Source organism: Mustela nigripes, chromosome 6 (assembly GCF_022355385.1).
Source record: "Mustela nigripes isolate SB6536 chromosome 6, MUSNIG.SB6536, whole genome shotgun sequence".
NCBI classification, from domain to species: Eukaryota; Metazoa; Chordata; class Mammalia; order Carnivora; family Mustelidae; genus Mustela; species Mustela nigripes.
This window is the reverse complement of record NC_081562.1, coordinates 105641575-105656631: the sequence shown is the minus strand read 5'-3', so window position 1 is coordinate 105656631 and position 15057 is coordinate 105641575. Positions and strand designations below refer to the sequence as shown.

At 38.0% G+C, this 15057-nt stretch overlaps 1 protein-coding gene across 13 annotated transcripts in view; it reads right to left on the bottom strand.

Moving 5' to 3' along the window:
* The window catches only part of ERC1 (ELKS/RAB6-interacting/CAST family member 1), a 552388-nt gene that overhangs the window by 134625 nt on the left and 402706 nt on the right, over nucleotides 1-15057 (bottom strand). For all 13 annotated transcript variants that reach the window (XM_059403881.1, XM_059403878.1, XM_059403884.1 and 10 more), the window contains one exon: nucleotides 6035-6179. In XM_059403881.1, the coding sequence (XP_059259864.1) occupies nucleotides 6035-6179 (145 nt within the window). The remainder of the gene's footprint in view (nucleotides 1-6034; nucleotides 6180-15057) is intronic.

The following is a 15057-nucleotide window of genomic DNA, read 5'->3' as shown; positions in this document are numbered from 1 at the left end:
GTTCAAAGAAGGCAGAATGAGAAGGCGCACTGTTAGAAAACAATAGCATGTGTAGTTCTGATACAGGACTGCCATCACCAAAGACATAAAAGAAGCTAATATACTTCACTGTAATTTTGTAGCTTGAAGTTCATATCACTTCTTTTAGTAATTTGAAGAACAGGAACAAATCCACCATTTGTTTTTTGTTTCAGGTTCTTCAGAGACAGAAAGGGTTTGGAATATAAACAGATACCCTTTCCTATGTCTCCGGGGAACAAAGAAGTGCCATAAGACTTGAAATAGTACTGTTTGTATTATTTTTTTTACTTAAAATTTTTTTTTTATTTATTTGACAGAGAGACAGAGTGCGAGTGAGTATAAGCAGAGGGAGAAGCAGCAGGCCCGGAGAGCAGGAAGCCAGACTCGGGGCTCAATCCCAGGACCAGGGAATCATGACCTGAGCCTAATGCAGACACTTAACTGATCAGGCCACCCAGGTACCCCTGCATTGTTTGTATTATTCTAATTCCAATACAACATTTCTAATTACCAATTGTCTGGAATTTCCACATAAGATGGTAGTAGTAAGAAGAGAACCAGCTCTTGGCCTACCACTTAGTCCTTGTGAAATCTACCCAAGAAATTTAATCTTTTGGGGTCTCAGGTGCTTCATCTACATAATAAAGATAATAATACACAGAATTGTGGTGAGGATTAGATATGATATATACAAAGCAACTGTGCCCAGCATAGTATGTATAGTCAAATGATAAGTGGTAGCCATTTTTGTAGTTATTCTATCTTCACATATTTCTGTAAAGTCATATGAGTCAGGGATAGAAGAGTCATGTAGGCAAGCAGAAAGTCACAGAACTAGAGAGTGAGTGAGACAGAACTCATGCTTGGAGTTATAAGGTTCCTAGTCCTGACAATTTCAGGTAGGTGGGCATTTAAACAATGTTCTTTGATGATGAAAATGCAAGACTAAAGAAAGACATATTACAATTATTTTTGAAAAAGGCTATACTATAGTTGTATCATTTAAAAAAAAACAGGTAGAATAAAGGAAGGATAAAATGTACCACTTATTCTCCTAAGTGCTCTGAGAAATATGTTCTTCCACACAATGCACTGGTTGGATAATTCTAAATACTACAGTCATAATGAGGGGTTCCTGGCTGGCTCAGTTTGGTAGCATGGGACTCTTGATCTTAGGGCTGTGAGTTCAAGCCCCACACTGGGTGTAGATATCACTTAAAAATAAAATCTTAAGAAAAATACTATAGTCATATTGAAAATTCAATAGTTTCAATAGTTAATACAGATGACTGAATGAGAGCCATAATTACTCATGTCTCCCCTTTTCTCATTGTAGCCTGTATCACCTATAGCATAGCGTTTACTGTGAAACAGAGATCCCTGAGAGGGAACAGAAGTGGGAGCCTAAATGTTTTGGATTTCTATACTTTTTAATTCCACACCAACCCTGTGAGGTAGGTAACGTCATCCAAATGTTACAGACAAGGAACATGAACCTCAGAGAAAAAATTTGTTTAACTGGTAAAAGAGATAGTTAAAGGTACAACCTAGGTCTGATTAGCTGCCAGGCTGTTAACTAGAAAGAGAGACATTCATTTTCCATGAATACAGTATTTGACACATAGGAGATACTCAAAGAATCTGAAATGGACAGGCAAATAAATCACTTAATGCAGGGATGATTTGCTGTCAGCAGGAAAAGATGGTAAGGCTACCTTCTGCAGAATGGTTTTGCCAAATGTTTGGAATAGCTAATATTTTAAGCACTATACTGTGAGCTTCTTTAAGGCAAGTATTGTCTGTTTATATCCCTCATGCCTAGACAATGCTGGAATAAAGGAATATATTGTCTGACATTTCGCCCTAATCCAGAAGATTCTACAATTACAGATGTAAATGAGATTATCTAGATTTGAACCAAATCAGTGTAAGTTTGTAGCCTTTCCTCTTCTGTTATCGCTGACCTTTAAAAAAACAGAGAAAGAACCAAACCAAACCAAACCATGCAGCTTGTCTTGAGAAGCCCAATCTGCCCATGATGCATTCTGTATAGAGCACATAGGGGCAGAGCCAGACTACACAGTAACAGCAAATATAATAGGGAGGTTGTAAAATTCTTGAGGTGAAAAGAAGAAAATACTGCTGAGAGAAAGGCCATCTTGTGACAGCTGCTGTGGCTAAACAGATTGTGTTAATGCTTTCCAGGGTTCCATGTGAGTTTACATTAAATCCAGTGTGGGTGCTTGACAATCACAGCAGGGGCTTCTTCATGACTTAAAATCCGAACATACTGGTTGGCACCCACCACAGCACATCTGGAGTTTGTTAGACAACCTTTATTTTTTACTTTCTTACATTGGCTCTGGCCCCTTCCTCTGATGCAGCCTCTCCAAGTGCTGCTTTGCCATGAATGAATCAAAGAGAGAAGTTACCCTGGGATGGGTATGCAAATTGGGCCCATCTCAGAGGGTGACCCCCAAATCTGTAAATCCCTTTCTGACAATAGGAACTGCACACAAATATCAAGAGCCCATCAGCCAGTGGCAGCTCCACTTACTGGAAAGCCTGGTCAATGCTGACTGCTTCCTTGTTAGGAAATGGCCTTTAGATTGAGGCACATTCCAGCAATTCAAGGACTAGAAGCTTTAAATTAAAACAATATTGATGCCGTATCCTCTTTCCAAAAGGCCTCTCCCTTGTCTTAAAGTTAGTACACACACTTAGAAAAATTAAAGAATCAAATATCTTTGGCAAGACCAGTTCCTTCTTGCTCACAGAATCCTAGACACTCTGAGAGGGCAGGAATGTGAAACTTTACATGGAAAGCAGACAGAAAAACAGTTAGGAAGGACTCCCCAAAACTACATTTATCTTTTTTCTTACATAGATCACATCACTACAGAATATTCAGGGCATATAGTGAGATGGAAAGACATTAAGATGCTCTTTTTTTAAGATTGCAAGTTCATGGATTAATGAATATCCTATTGAAAACATGTAGCCTTAAGAATGAAGTAATCAAAAGCCACTAAGAATAAGATACAGTACTCTAGTCTGCTAGACATTTTATTCTGTTTTAGTGTCTGAAAGTAGAGGGACCAAGAACTACTTAAATCTTATGTCTATACAGTTAGACCTAACTACTTAGGGGAACTGATAGTTAACTCACTCACAAACTAAGTGAACGCCTTTCCTCAACAATACCCTCCTTTTTCATTTATCAGCACTCACCCCTAAAAGTATAACTGACAAATATAAACTGTATATATTTATATATATGTATGTATTTAAGGTACAATGTGTTTTAATACATGTATACATCATAAAATCACCATCACAATAAAGCTAATTGACATTTCTATTACTTCAAGTTACCTTTCTTAGCAAATTTCAAATATTCCATAGGTTATTATTAACTACAGTCACCATGATGTGTATTAGATCCCTAGAACTTACTCATCTTGCATAACTGAAACTTCGTACTCTTTGACCAACACCTCCCCACCTTCCCCACCCTCTTAGGCCACTGCAACCACTATTCGGCTCATATTATCAGTTTTCATAAGCCAAATTTCAGTTTTGAACTACTGGACAGATGTCTTTAATATTAAGCACATTCTTCCTGTTTTACTTAACAGGTATCCAAATACTGCATGATGTCTTCTTCTTATGACAAAGTATTTTAGGACACTGGAAAAGATTCTCTGCTTATAAATGAGCAATGGGTTATTTTTTTGCTGGTTATTGATCTATCCTATAGAAAAGGGACATCTTTTGGTATTTTCTCAGCAAAGCTGGTCCCATAAATAAATATAAAATCTATTTCAAAGCAGTTTTAAGTACTGGTCTACAAACAGAAATATCTTTATTGTGTAAATATTGATTTTTATTCATTTGAACATTAAATATTATGTTAAAAATGCTATCAATTGATGACTGATCCCCCAGCATAGGAAAGAAGAAATTCCTTCACTTGAAAAATTCTTTCCCAGTCTTATTACCTCAGGTAGAAAAGCAAATCTAGGCAGACACAATGCACAGAAAACGTGACCAAGAATGAAGGAGATGATACTAGAAGGCAGGACTTGTGGACACTGCAAATAGTGAAGGAATGACCAGTGAGGTGCATTAACATAAAGAAAGAGGCTTAGATTTTAAAATTCTACTTTCTCTTCACTCTCAAAGATCTTTTCCCCCAAGTTTTAAATTTGTAATAAGGTATACATAACACCAAATTTATCACTTTAACCATCTTTAAGTGTCCATTAAGTACATTTATACTGTTGTCAGACCATTAACAAAGGGGAAATGTTTAGCTTTTATTTTCATAGGTCTTACATAAACATTAAGCATGAAATTCAGGGAAAGATTAGGCTGGAAAAAAAAATGGAAAAAGAAAACTTTACTCTTATCTTCAAAGCTTACTCAGCTCTGAGTAGCTAGAAATTTTTAAATTAAAACTACACTTAGTAGGGGTGCCTGGTGGCTCAGTGGATTAAAGCCTCTGCCTTCGGGCTTGGGTCATGATCTCAGGGTTGTGGGATCGAGCCCCTCATTGGGCTCTCTGCTCAGCGGGGAGCCTGCTTCCTCCTCTCTCTCTGCCTGCCTCTCTGCCTACCTGTGATCTCTGTCTGTCAAATAAATAAATAAAATCTTTAAAAACAAAACAAAACAAACAAACAAAAAACCCTATACTTAGTGCCTTCTTTAGTAGGAGTTTGGGTGCATGTAAAAAAATTAATAAGCCTTTTTCATTTTAAGTAGGCAGAACTTTGCTAATTTCATCCAGCTAAGTTAAAAAGCCCTCTCATAGGGGCGCCTGGGTGGCTCAGTGGTTAAGCCGCTGCCTTCGGCTCAGGTCATGATCTCAGGGTCCTGGGATCGAGTCCCGCATCGGGCTCTCTGCTCAGCGGGGAGCCTGCTTCCTCCTCTCTCTCTCTCTCTGCCTGCCTCTCTGCCTACTTGTGATTTCTCTCTGTAAAAAAAAAAAAAAAAATCTTAAAAAAAAAAAAAAAAAAAAAAAAGCCCTCTCATAGCCGACCTGTAACATCTTCTAAACTAGTGCTCTTACCTAGAACACTCTCTAATTCCAAGATATAGCCAGAGATATGTCAAGAAGATTAAAGTCTCTGCTTATGGAAACTAACTAGAGGCATGCCTGGGGTGGCTCAGTCAGTTAAGCGACTGACCCCTGATTTTGGCTCAGGTCATGATCTCACGGTTGAGAGTGAAAGACTCCTCCCCTAGAAGATAGATAGGATAACTAACCGCTTGTTTGCTTTTCTGTAAACCGCTGGCTTTTAGGTATAGACCAGGTTATTAATTAGGTTATTAATTGCTTATTAATCGCTCTTTTGCCCTTCTGTAACCGCTTGGCTTATAGAAATAATAGAGACGCCATGATGGCATTCCTACCTTCCCCCTTATTGTTCCCCTTTCCCGCCTCTCTCCTCCCGCGCGCGGGCCCTCAGAACCAATCAGCTTGTTCCCCCTTCCCGCCTCTCTCTTCCCGCGCGTGGGTCCTTAGAGCCAATCAGCAAACTCCACGTATGCCTTTTTCAAAAGTTCTAACTGTCAACCAATCAGTTGCGCCCCACCCAAAACTTGTTTGTACCTGTCTATAAAAACCCGGCACCACCCCAGCCGGGTGTGCTCAGCTAGCAGGAGCTGCTGACCACCCGCAGGGGCGCGCTGACCACCCGCAGGCGCCTGCGTAACAATAAAGAACCTCTTGCTGATTGCATCCAGTGGCAGTGTTGGATTCTTGGGTAAGGGGATCCGCGGGTCTTTCAAGAGCAAGAAGCCCCGCAAAGGCCTCTGTGTGGGTGTGCTTAGGATTCTGTCTGTCCTGTCTGTCCCTCTCCTCCTTGAAAAACAAAAACCAAAAAACAAAACCTAGCTAGATACAAAGATCAGATGTCTAATAAGCTGGCAAAGACAAAGGTAGAGAATGGTGTGAGAGCTGGTCTTACTGCCCCTCTAGCATGGGCTCTCCCTGGTATTTCGTTATTACCTGCTGCTTGAGCTGCTGCACCAGACGATCCTTCTCCCGCTTCAGTGCAGCCACTTCCTCTTGGGTCTTTTTCTTAGAGGAGGAAAGCTCCAAAAGGGCTATGTTGGCATCTTTTTCACTAATGGCAGCCAGAAGAGCTTCTTGCCTATAAAATAAAGAAAATTCCAAGACTTTCATTTGTACTCAAAACAATCCTCTGAAGTTATTATAATCACCCCCATTTTATGGGTGATGAAACCAAGGCTCAGAGAGTCTATATAGCTTGCCCAAGTTCACACTTGAAGTAAATGGTGCAGCTAGGAATCCCACTCAGATTTCTCTGACTCTAAATGTCTTTATCATTGTGTTATCCTGACATCTTACTAAAGAGTTCCTATAGTTAGACTCAGAAAGTAAACAAAATTAATGAATTTTTAGAACTAAGACTAAAACTATCACCCATACATTTTACCCAATTAATTCATTCTTTTCATAAGCATTCTGTTCCTGCCAGGCAAATTGAGGCATTACTGAAACTGAAAACACTCTTATGTATAGAGTGTGTAACAAATTGTAAACATTAGGAAATAGGATTTAGAAAATCAGCCATCTGTTCTTGGAGCATTCTAAACATCTATAATTCTCTTTCTCTCATCAATGCAAATCAGTTTCCAGTCGTGGCTTTATTTGGCAAACGTTTGTGGACTTTGAAACAATAACTTGAACCTTAAGGATTCCTTGTGGTTTAGCTAACTACTTTTTGGCTCACATCCAGAAGGAAAAGAAGGTGGGATTTAGAAGAGGGTGAACACGAGATATTTACAAAATGATCTGAACGAAGTTGGTGAACAGTTAGTCTCCTTGGCAAAAATGCATTCCTCAATAGCTCATCTATTATTTAAGTCATCAGTGAGAATGCAGATTTGATTTACAGGAACTATTTAAGTGGCCTGAGCTTTTGACCTGAGGAAATGCTGAATCTAAGAATGAACTGCCCAAGTTTAACCTTGCTTCTGTCTTTTGTTAAGATAATTATGCCTCAACAGCAGTCATCTGGAAGTGTTTTAGTTTAGCCACAAACTGGAAGACTATTTTTGCATATTCTGACAAGGATTTTCTGTGTTCTGGATGGGTAGGTCTGGAGAACTCTGAACAAGCAGTACCAACAAACGGAGGAGACAGATCAGCTTACATTATGGAAATGAAGATTTGTTTAACCAGTCTCTGCTGTTGGAAGGGAAGAAGATTCTCACTGACCCCACTGTAATTTTCCACTGTCCCTAAACTCTATACTTCTAAAAAATGGCAGATGGCTTATCCCATGAAGCTTTAGTCAAAAGCAAAGGGATAACAATAGTCTATATATACCCACTGACCACTTGAAAAAAATATGTTAAGTGGTGAAATGAGCTTAAAGGTGAAGGAGTTCAAGTTGGTCTCACTATGCACAATTTCCTGCTAATTGCCATCATCTATTCCCTTTGGGGAAGCTCAAAGACTGACAAAGCTGGAATGAGAAATGTGTTTTCTCAATAAGGGTGCTGCAGTATTTCTGTGCACTAACAGAATTACACATTTAGCAGCAGGCAAATAACACAAGATGAATGAAAGATAAATTATCCAATCAGATGAAGTAAGGAGCACTTTTGCAAAATGGAAGATACAAAGGTGATGGGATCTGAGTTCCATTCTGTGCTTAAGGAAAGTATCATAATGTGAAATAGTAAAAATTATTCTATGTTGGTGAAGTATCTCAACTGAATTCCAAATTCTTTTATAAATGATATGCTTGGTCAGCTACTGTGGTACAGTTAATCTCTGGGGTAAAATGTCATATTCCCATACTGCAATATGATATAACAGGTGACAATTCAGATTCTAAATTTTTAAAATAAAGGATGTAGTACTAGACTCTGAGCCACTGGAATAATGTCTATTTTACTAAGATATATAATTTTAAGTCTTTTGTTCTTTTTATATAAAATCCAAATAGAAATTTTATTATGTCATTTATTTTTTATTGAGCATTGATAAATACTACAAACTGCACAGAATCACACTTTCTCTCCCATACCCATCGCTCTCAACCTCTAAATATATTCTAACTTAACACACTACTGTCTTTTCCATTTTGAAAGTATACTCTTGATAGTGATTTCTATGTGTGTATATGCCTAAAAAGGTCAATTGATAGGGGCCCCTGGGTGGCTGAGTGGGTTAAGCCTCTGCCTTCGGCTCAGGTCATGATCCCAGGGTCCTGGGATTGAGCCCCGCATCTAGCCCCGCACTGAGCCCCACATCGAGCCCCCCCCAGTCGGGCTCTCTGCTCAGCGGGGAGCCTGCTTCCTCCTCTGTCTGCCTGCCTCTCTGCCTACCTGTGATCTCTGTATGTCAAATAAATAAATAAAATCTTTTTTAAAAAAAAAAAGGTCAATTGATAGTCAAGAGAATAAAATTTTTCATTACACACTGCACATATAAACATATAAACTTGGGGGAAATGTCAGTATTTTTTATGGATATATTAGCTTTTATGTTTTTCTTTTGTTTTTGAAAGAGAGAGAGTATTGTTCTCTTGCCTACAATTTTGGTAAATTTGAAATGGACAATTATAAGGGAGAGCAATCTCTTAGAAATCTGAAAGACCGTCAAGAATATTAAAGCTAATAAACAGTAAGAGCCATTTAATTTTGGGGAATAAGAAAACTGTTGTTCCCTCAATACTATTTGATAGAAAAGACTGTATGGTATAGTTGAACTTAACGTGGTTAAGTTTCACAGAGAGCACTCAGAAGTGTCAAAACTAAAAAATTTTAAAGAATGCCCTGCTTTCCAGAGGGAATGGAATTCAGAGTGGAAAAAAAAAAAGCAAATTATTTTAGTAGGCACTTAACTCTTAATAAAATTGGTTCTTTGAAAAAAGAAAGGTATTTTCTGATAAAAGTAATATGCATTCATGGAATAAAAACTGGAAGATCCAGAAAACCAAAAAGAAGAAAATAAGAATACCAGAAATAGCTCCTTTTTAATCAGAGTCAATTGCTTGAGATGTGGAACTCACCTATTCTAACATGGCTATTTTAAAGAAAATGAACCTTGATAAGGATTAATAACTGACTTCAAGAGCTTTACTAACTAAAGTCTATCTATAGAAAAGGAAGACTTGCTAGTGAAGCACATTCTGACTTCATTTCCCATGAGCCCCTAGGGAGTAATACAAGCACGTATAATATGAAAGGTAATATATGTATGCCACAAGCCCACAGCAAAATAAAGAACTGCAATGCTCAACTGCTCTCCTTGTTCTGTTAATGTCTTTTCCTCAGCTAAAAAAATGAAAAAGAAAAAGAAAATGTATACACAGAACCTTTCAAAGTGATTAGTGGCCCCCTACTGCTTGACTAACATGCCATATTACTTGCATAATGAGTAGGTAGTAGCAGAAATCCAACTTTAAGTCATTAAAGAGGTCTTTTCAATCCATCCCTGGTGCTTTAAACTACATAACAGTTGAACCTGCCCTTTGACCTGAAAATTCTAATAGAATCAAGATGTCTCTAAAAGTATTCTACTGTGTCATTTGAGCTTTAAGAAATAGTAAGACCACCTCCTTTGTCCCCATCTCCCTTCTGAGAACCTTTAGAAATAGGAAGCAAACATCCAAGGCAAATGGAGCTCAAAATCTTTTCCATAATGCCCGAGTCTTTGAGGACAACACAACATTAGTCTGCTATCACTAGTAAAAAAGAAATTTGATCAGTGTTGGATTGATGGTGGTTAACAATTTAAGAGTGAGTCCTAAATATGTGTGTGTGTGTGTGTGTGTGTGTGTGTGTGTGTGTGTGTGTTTGTGTGTGTGTTTAAAAATTTTATTTATTTATTTACTTGAGAGGGAGAGAAAGCACAAGCAGGGAGAGCAGCAGGCAGAGGCAGAGGGAGAAGCAATCTCTCTGCTGAGCAGGGAGCCCGAGGCAGGGCTTGATCCTAAGACCCTGAGATCATGACCTACGCAGAAGGTAGACGCTTAACTGACTGAGCCACCCAGGCATCCTTATGTGAGTGTTTTTCACTGAAATGACAGACAGAAAAGGGGTGAGAATGAAGGGATACCATCAAGATTTATTTTCCCTTCTTCCTCCAACTGGGTATTTCAAATTCAATGATTACACAATCATGTTTCACAAATTACATAATCCTGAAAACATCATGAAAGCTCAGATAAAAGTAAGAATAAAGTCAGTTGCTTTAGATATATTATTGTCATGGACATGTAAGCATAGTTTAATCAACTTCAATTTAAAATAAACCTGAAATCTAGATTCTCTTATTGATGCTTCCTTGATTCTGATGCCTCCTTTACTTGTTATTTAACCATTTAACTATCCAGAGTGACTCATAAACTACCGGGATATCTCTTCCACCTCATTTCCTGGAGAAATCCTTTTGAATATTATTTTCTCTAACTTCACTTACAGAGAGGTCTCAGAGAGTATGGCAGACACACTACCTTAATTAAGCTCAGTGAAAACCAGCCTGTGGGTGAGCCTACTTGGGCATTCCTGACTGAAACGTCTGATCTTTCAAGCCTTGGTCTTATTATCTCTGTTTTAGGTACCCAAAAATATCTTTAATGTAGAATGCCAACACTAAATAAAACTTTTCATCTACCATAATTTTTTTCCATGTTAATTAAATCACTATATTCCTAGATCCACAGGCTAACATGTAAGTAATCTGACTTCTTTGCTCTCCATAACCAACATTCACATTGTCTGTTCTTCATTTCTAACAGTTTTTAATGAGCCTTGGGCTTTGTATCTATAATTATCACAGTCACTACCATCCTTTTATCATGGGTCTATACCATTTTTTAAATATTTATTTATTTGACACAGAGAGAGAGAGAGAGAGAGAGAGTGAGAGTGCACAAGCAGGGGGCGTGGCAGGCAGAAGGAAAGGGAGAAGCAGACTTCTTGCTGAGCAAGGACCCCATGCAGGGCTCCATCCCATGACCCTGGGATCATGACCTGGGTCCAAGGCAGGTGCTTTAGCAACTGAGCCACCCAGATACCCTGGGTCTATATCATTCTTTTTTTTTTTTTTTTTTTTTTTTTTTTTTTAATTTTTTTTTTTTTTTTTTTACAGAGAGAGATCACAAGAAGATGGAGAGGCAGGGAGAGAGAGAGAGGGAGGGAGAGAGGGAACCAGGCTCCCCACTGAGCAGAGAGCCCGATGCGGGACTCGATCCCAGGACCCTGAGATCATGACCTGAGCCGAAGGCAGCGGCTTAACCAACTGAGCCACCCAGGCGTCCCGAGAAGGACCTATTTTGACAGAGATAGTGAGAAAGAGAAAGTGGCAAGTGTAAAAGCACAGGCATGTGTGAAGATACACTGCATAGCTGGATTCAAGGGTCTCCATGGGCAAAGAGAAACTGAAAAGGTGGCTTTGGATCAGAGTAGAGATGGTGTGGAATAATAGTAAGGAATACACTTAAGATTATGAAATCCTCGAGGATTCTGACCCAAACTTGACAAGTAGGGGTTACTCAAAATGTTGAATTAAGAATGATTTGATTCTGATAATATGGTAGCATCAAAAGTTCTAGGAAAGTAAAGCAAGGGTTTAGAAAGGACTGATTTAGAGGCAAAGAGGGGAGAATGAATGATTCTCAAAGCAGAAGGTCAGGATGTTACTGCTGGAGATGTATTATGAATAAAACTTACATTACAAAAATTATTTTTAAGGAATGAAGAATAAAATGATGCTATCTGAATTGCGGATTCAAAAGTCAAAGGTGGGACTATGATAAATTGCTATATCTTTCAATGAATATGAAATATAAAATATATCACATTTATGTTTTGATACTGGAAAGTAGTCCCAAAGGTGGGACTATGATAAATTGCTATATATTTCAATGAATATGAAATATAAAATACATCACATTTATGTTTTGATGCTGGAAAGTAACTTTTTTTTTTCTTTAAAGATTTTATTTATTTATGAGACAGTGAGCGCGAGCCTGTGCACGCAAGCTTGGGGAGGAACAGGCATGAAGCTCTATCTGATCTCAGGACCTGAGATCATGACATGAGCAGAAACCAAGAGTCAGATACTTAACTCACTGAGCCACCCAGGCACCCTTGGAAAATGACTTTCAAATGTTACCAAATACAGACTATCTCAGGGCATTTGATCCAATAAGGCATGCTGGGGTCCTGCCTCATATAACCTTCCTGTAGCAAGGCCTTTGCCCAGAATAATTTGGAATCTTCTCCATCTTCTCTTGTTTAATGTCTCTCTATCTCCTGAAATCAGGGAAGAAAAGTGATTTATATTAAGATAAACACTGACATAAGAAGGGGCAAAGAAGTTATCCCAATATGGGCTGATTTATTTTTCAGAAGTCCTTGAAAAGAATCAAAGTTAACACAATAAAATCAGTAACTGTTGGTAGTTACCGCTCAGTAAGTGAAGCTGATTAAACAAAATTTTGCATGGAAAACCTGTGTTCATTTTTTCTCCTCATTTTTTCTGAACTATGAACGTTTTGGTATTCCCAAACCGGCAGACTGTGACACATTTGGAGGATATAGGTCTACTATGATATTGATACTTCTGTTATAAAGTTTCTGCCTACTTCTCAGACTGGCAAAGTTGATGTCTGTAGCTATATTTGTTAGAAAAAACAGAAGCTTGTATCTTTTCCATCTGTTTAAAAAAAAAAAAAAATTGCAACCTAATCCACAAAGAGACAGAAAGCAAATCAGTGGTTGCCAGGGACTGGAGCAGAGGCTTCAGAAAGGCTGGTCAGAGAAGCAAGAGAACCTTTTGGAAATGTATTATAGTTTGACTATGGTGGGTGTAACACGGTGTCTACACTTGTCAAAACTCACCACATTATACCCTTAACGTGTATATATTTTATTGTAACAATAATATAATCAAATAATTTTCAAAATCATAAACATTTTGCGAATGAGGAATATTACACAGCTAACATGACAACAATAAGTACAATGCATCTTTTTATTATAGTAAAATATACGTAACATCAAATTTACCATTTTAATCACTTTTTAACATATGATTCTGTAGCACTATATACTGACAATGTTGTGCAACCAACAAAATCATGATCCTTTTCTAGAAGTTGTTTGTTTTCTCCAGCTAAAACTATGTACCCATAAAACACTAATTCGCCTTTCCCTCGACTCCCGGTCCAGGGCAACCACTATTCTACCTCCCATCTCTATGAATTTTTAACTACCCTAGTTTCCTTATAAGTAGAACCATATAGTATTTGTCCTTTTGTATCTGGCTTATTTCACTTAGCATAATGTCTTAAAATACAATGTATTTTTATTCTTCCAAATTTAAGTGATCTTTAAGTAAAACATACACTGTAAGTATTTTTCCTAATTAGTTTCCTTCTTTCAAACTCTTTTCCTTTATTACTGTTTTCTAAAACAGAAAATTACATCCCTAAAAACTATGCCTTTTATTTATAGTTATAGTTGGACAAGGAAGTGGTGGTGGGAAGAGCCAAGATTAGGATGAACTGAGATGAGGAAAGGTCTGAGGTAGAAGTACTGACAGGACTTATTGAATGACACTGGCCTCCTTGGGGTCCCGATGCTCTCCCTTATTAAGTCTAGTTCAAAAGTATAATATAGAGGGGTGCCTGGGTGGCTCAGTGGGGTAAGCCTCTGCTTTCGGCTCAGGTCATGATCTCAGGGACCTGGGATCGAGCCCCACACCAGGCTCTCTGCTTAGTGGGGAGCCTGCTTTCCACCTCTCTTCTGACTAACTCTGGGCCTACTTGTATCTCTCTCTCTCTCTCTCTGTGTTAAATAAATAAATATAATCTTTTTTAAAAAAGAGTATAATACAGAAACATGGCTTCAGGGCTTCAGTGCTGCTAGACTGTGCATAACTTGGAATTTCTGCAGTTTGTTTTCTTTTGGCATTAAATATCATTTACAGTGATACTGAATATCTCTTTAAGAAAGTGAGGGTGATATTTATTGGAGTTCTAATATTTGGTTAAACTTGATGTAAGTATTTGATTATAAAAAAGCTTGTCCAATTTTCTCTCGAGCTATATGAGATAATAACACTTAAGTACTAACAACAGAATAAAGCAATCTGGAGATAAGTCTAAAATAAAGAACCTCATGCAAAAACAAAATGGTTTACTTTTAAGAAACAATGGAATTCAGCTCCTTTTCCATGAATATTTTAAGTAAAATTAGCTTCCCTGACTGTAGATAAGGTCCCAATAAAGTCTGGACATTCTTTCTACTCTTTACTCCCAAGTTATATACAAAGAGTCAGCTGTCAGTTTCATCCTTCATTGGACTGACTAGCTGACAATAAGCAAAAAGCTTTCAAAAACTACACTTCAACCCTATGAATAATCATAGTTTTACAAATGATGCATTATGTGGTCCAATGTTCCAGAGTTTTGCTTGTTTAAAGACACTTTTATAAAACCAATTTCAGGGGAGATTTTCACTCCATATTCATGACTGTGGAATGTTTAGATCTAGATCTTGCTTACAGTGCTCAAGATTAAGAAAGCAGCAGGGATCTGGTATTTAAGTACAGTACCAAGCTTCCCTAAAGAGAAAGTGAGGTTGTAATGCAAAACTCACCCAAGCACAGATTTCCATAAATTCTTGATTAGTCTAATACAAACAGACAACTTTTTCTTTTTAGGCTAGAGACTAAAGCAGCATCACCTCAATTTAATGGGTCTGTCTTTGAATACCTTGCCTTCTTTTAAAGTCTACATGCACCTTCTCAATAAAATTTTTTCAAGCTTCTTTATTTCTGACATCTTTCACTTGTCTAATCACAAAGAACTTTATCACCTATACCATATATATGATTTTGGAAGAGACATTACTGGTAAGCTGAGGAGGATTATTTACTTATTTATTTATAAACAATTTTGTCAGAGCAAGCAAGCGCCCATGCCTGCGCACGCACCAACAGGGGTGTGGCAGGCAGAGGGAGAAGCAGGCTCCCTGCTGAGG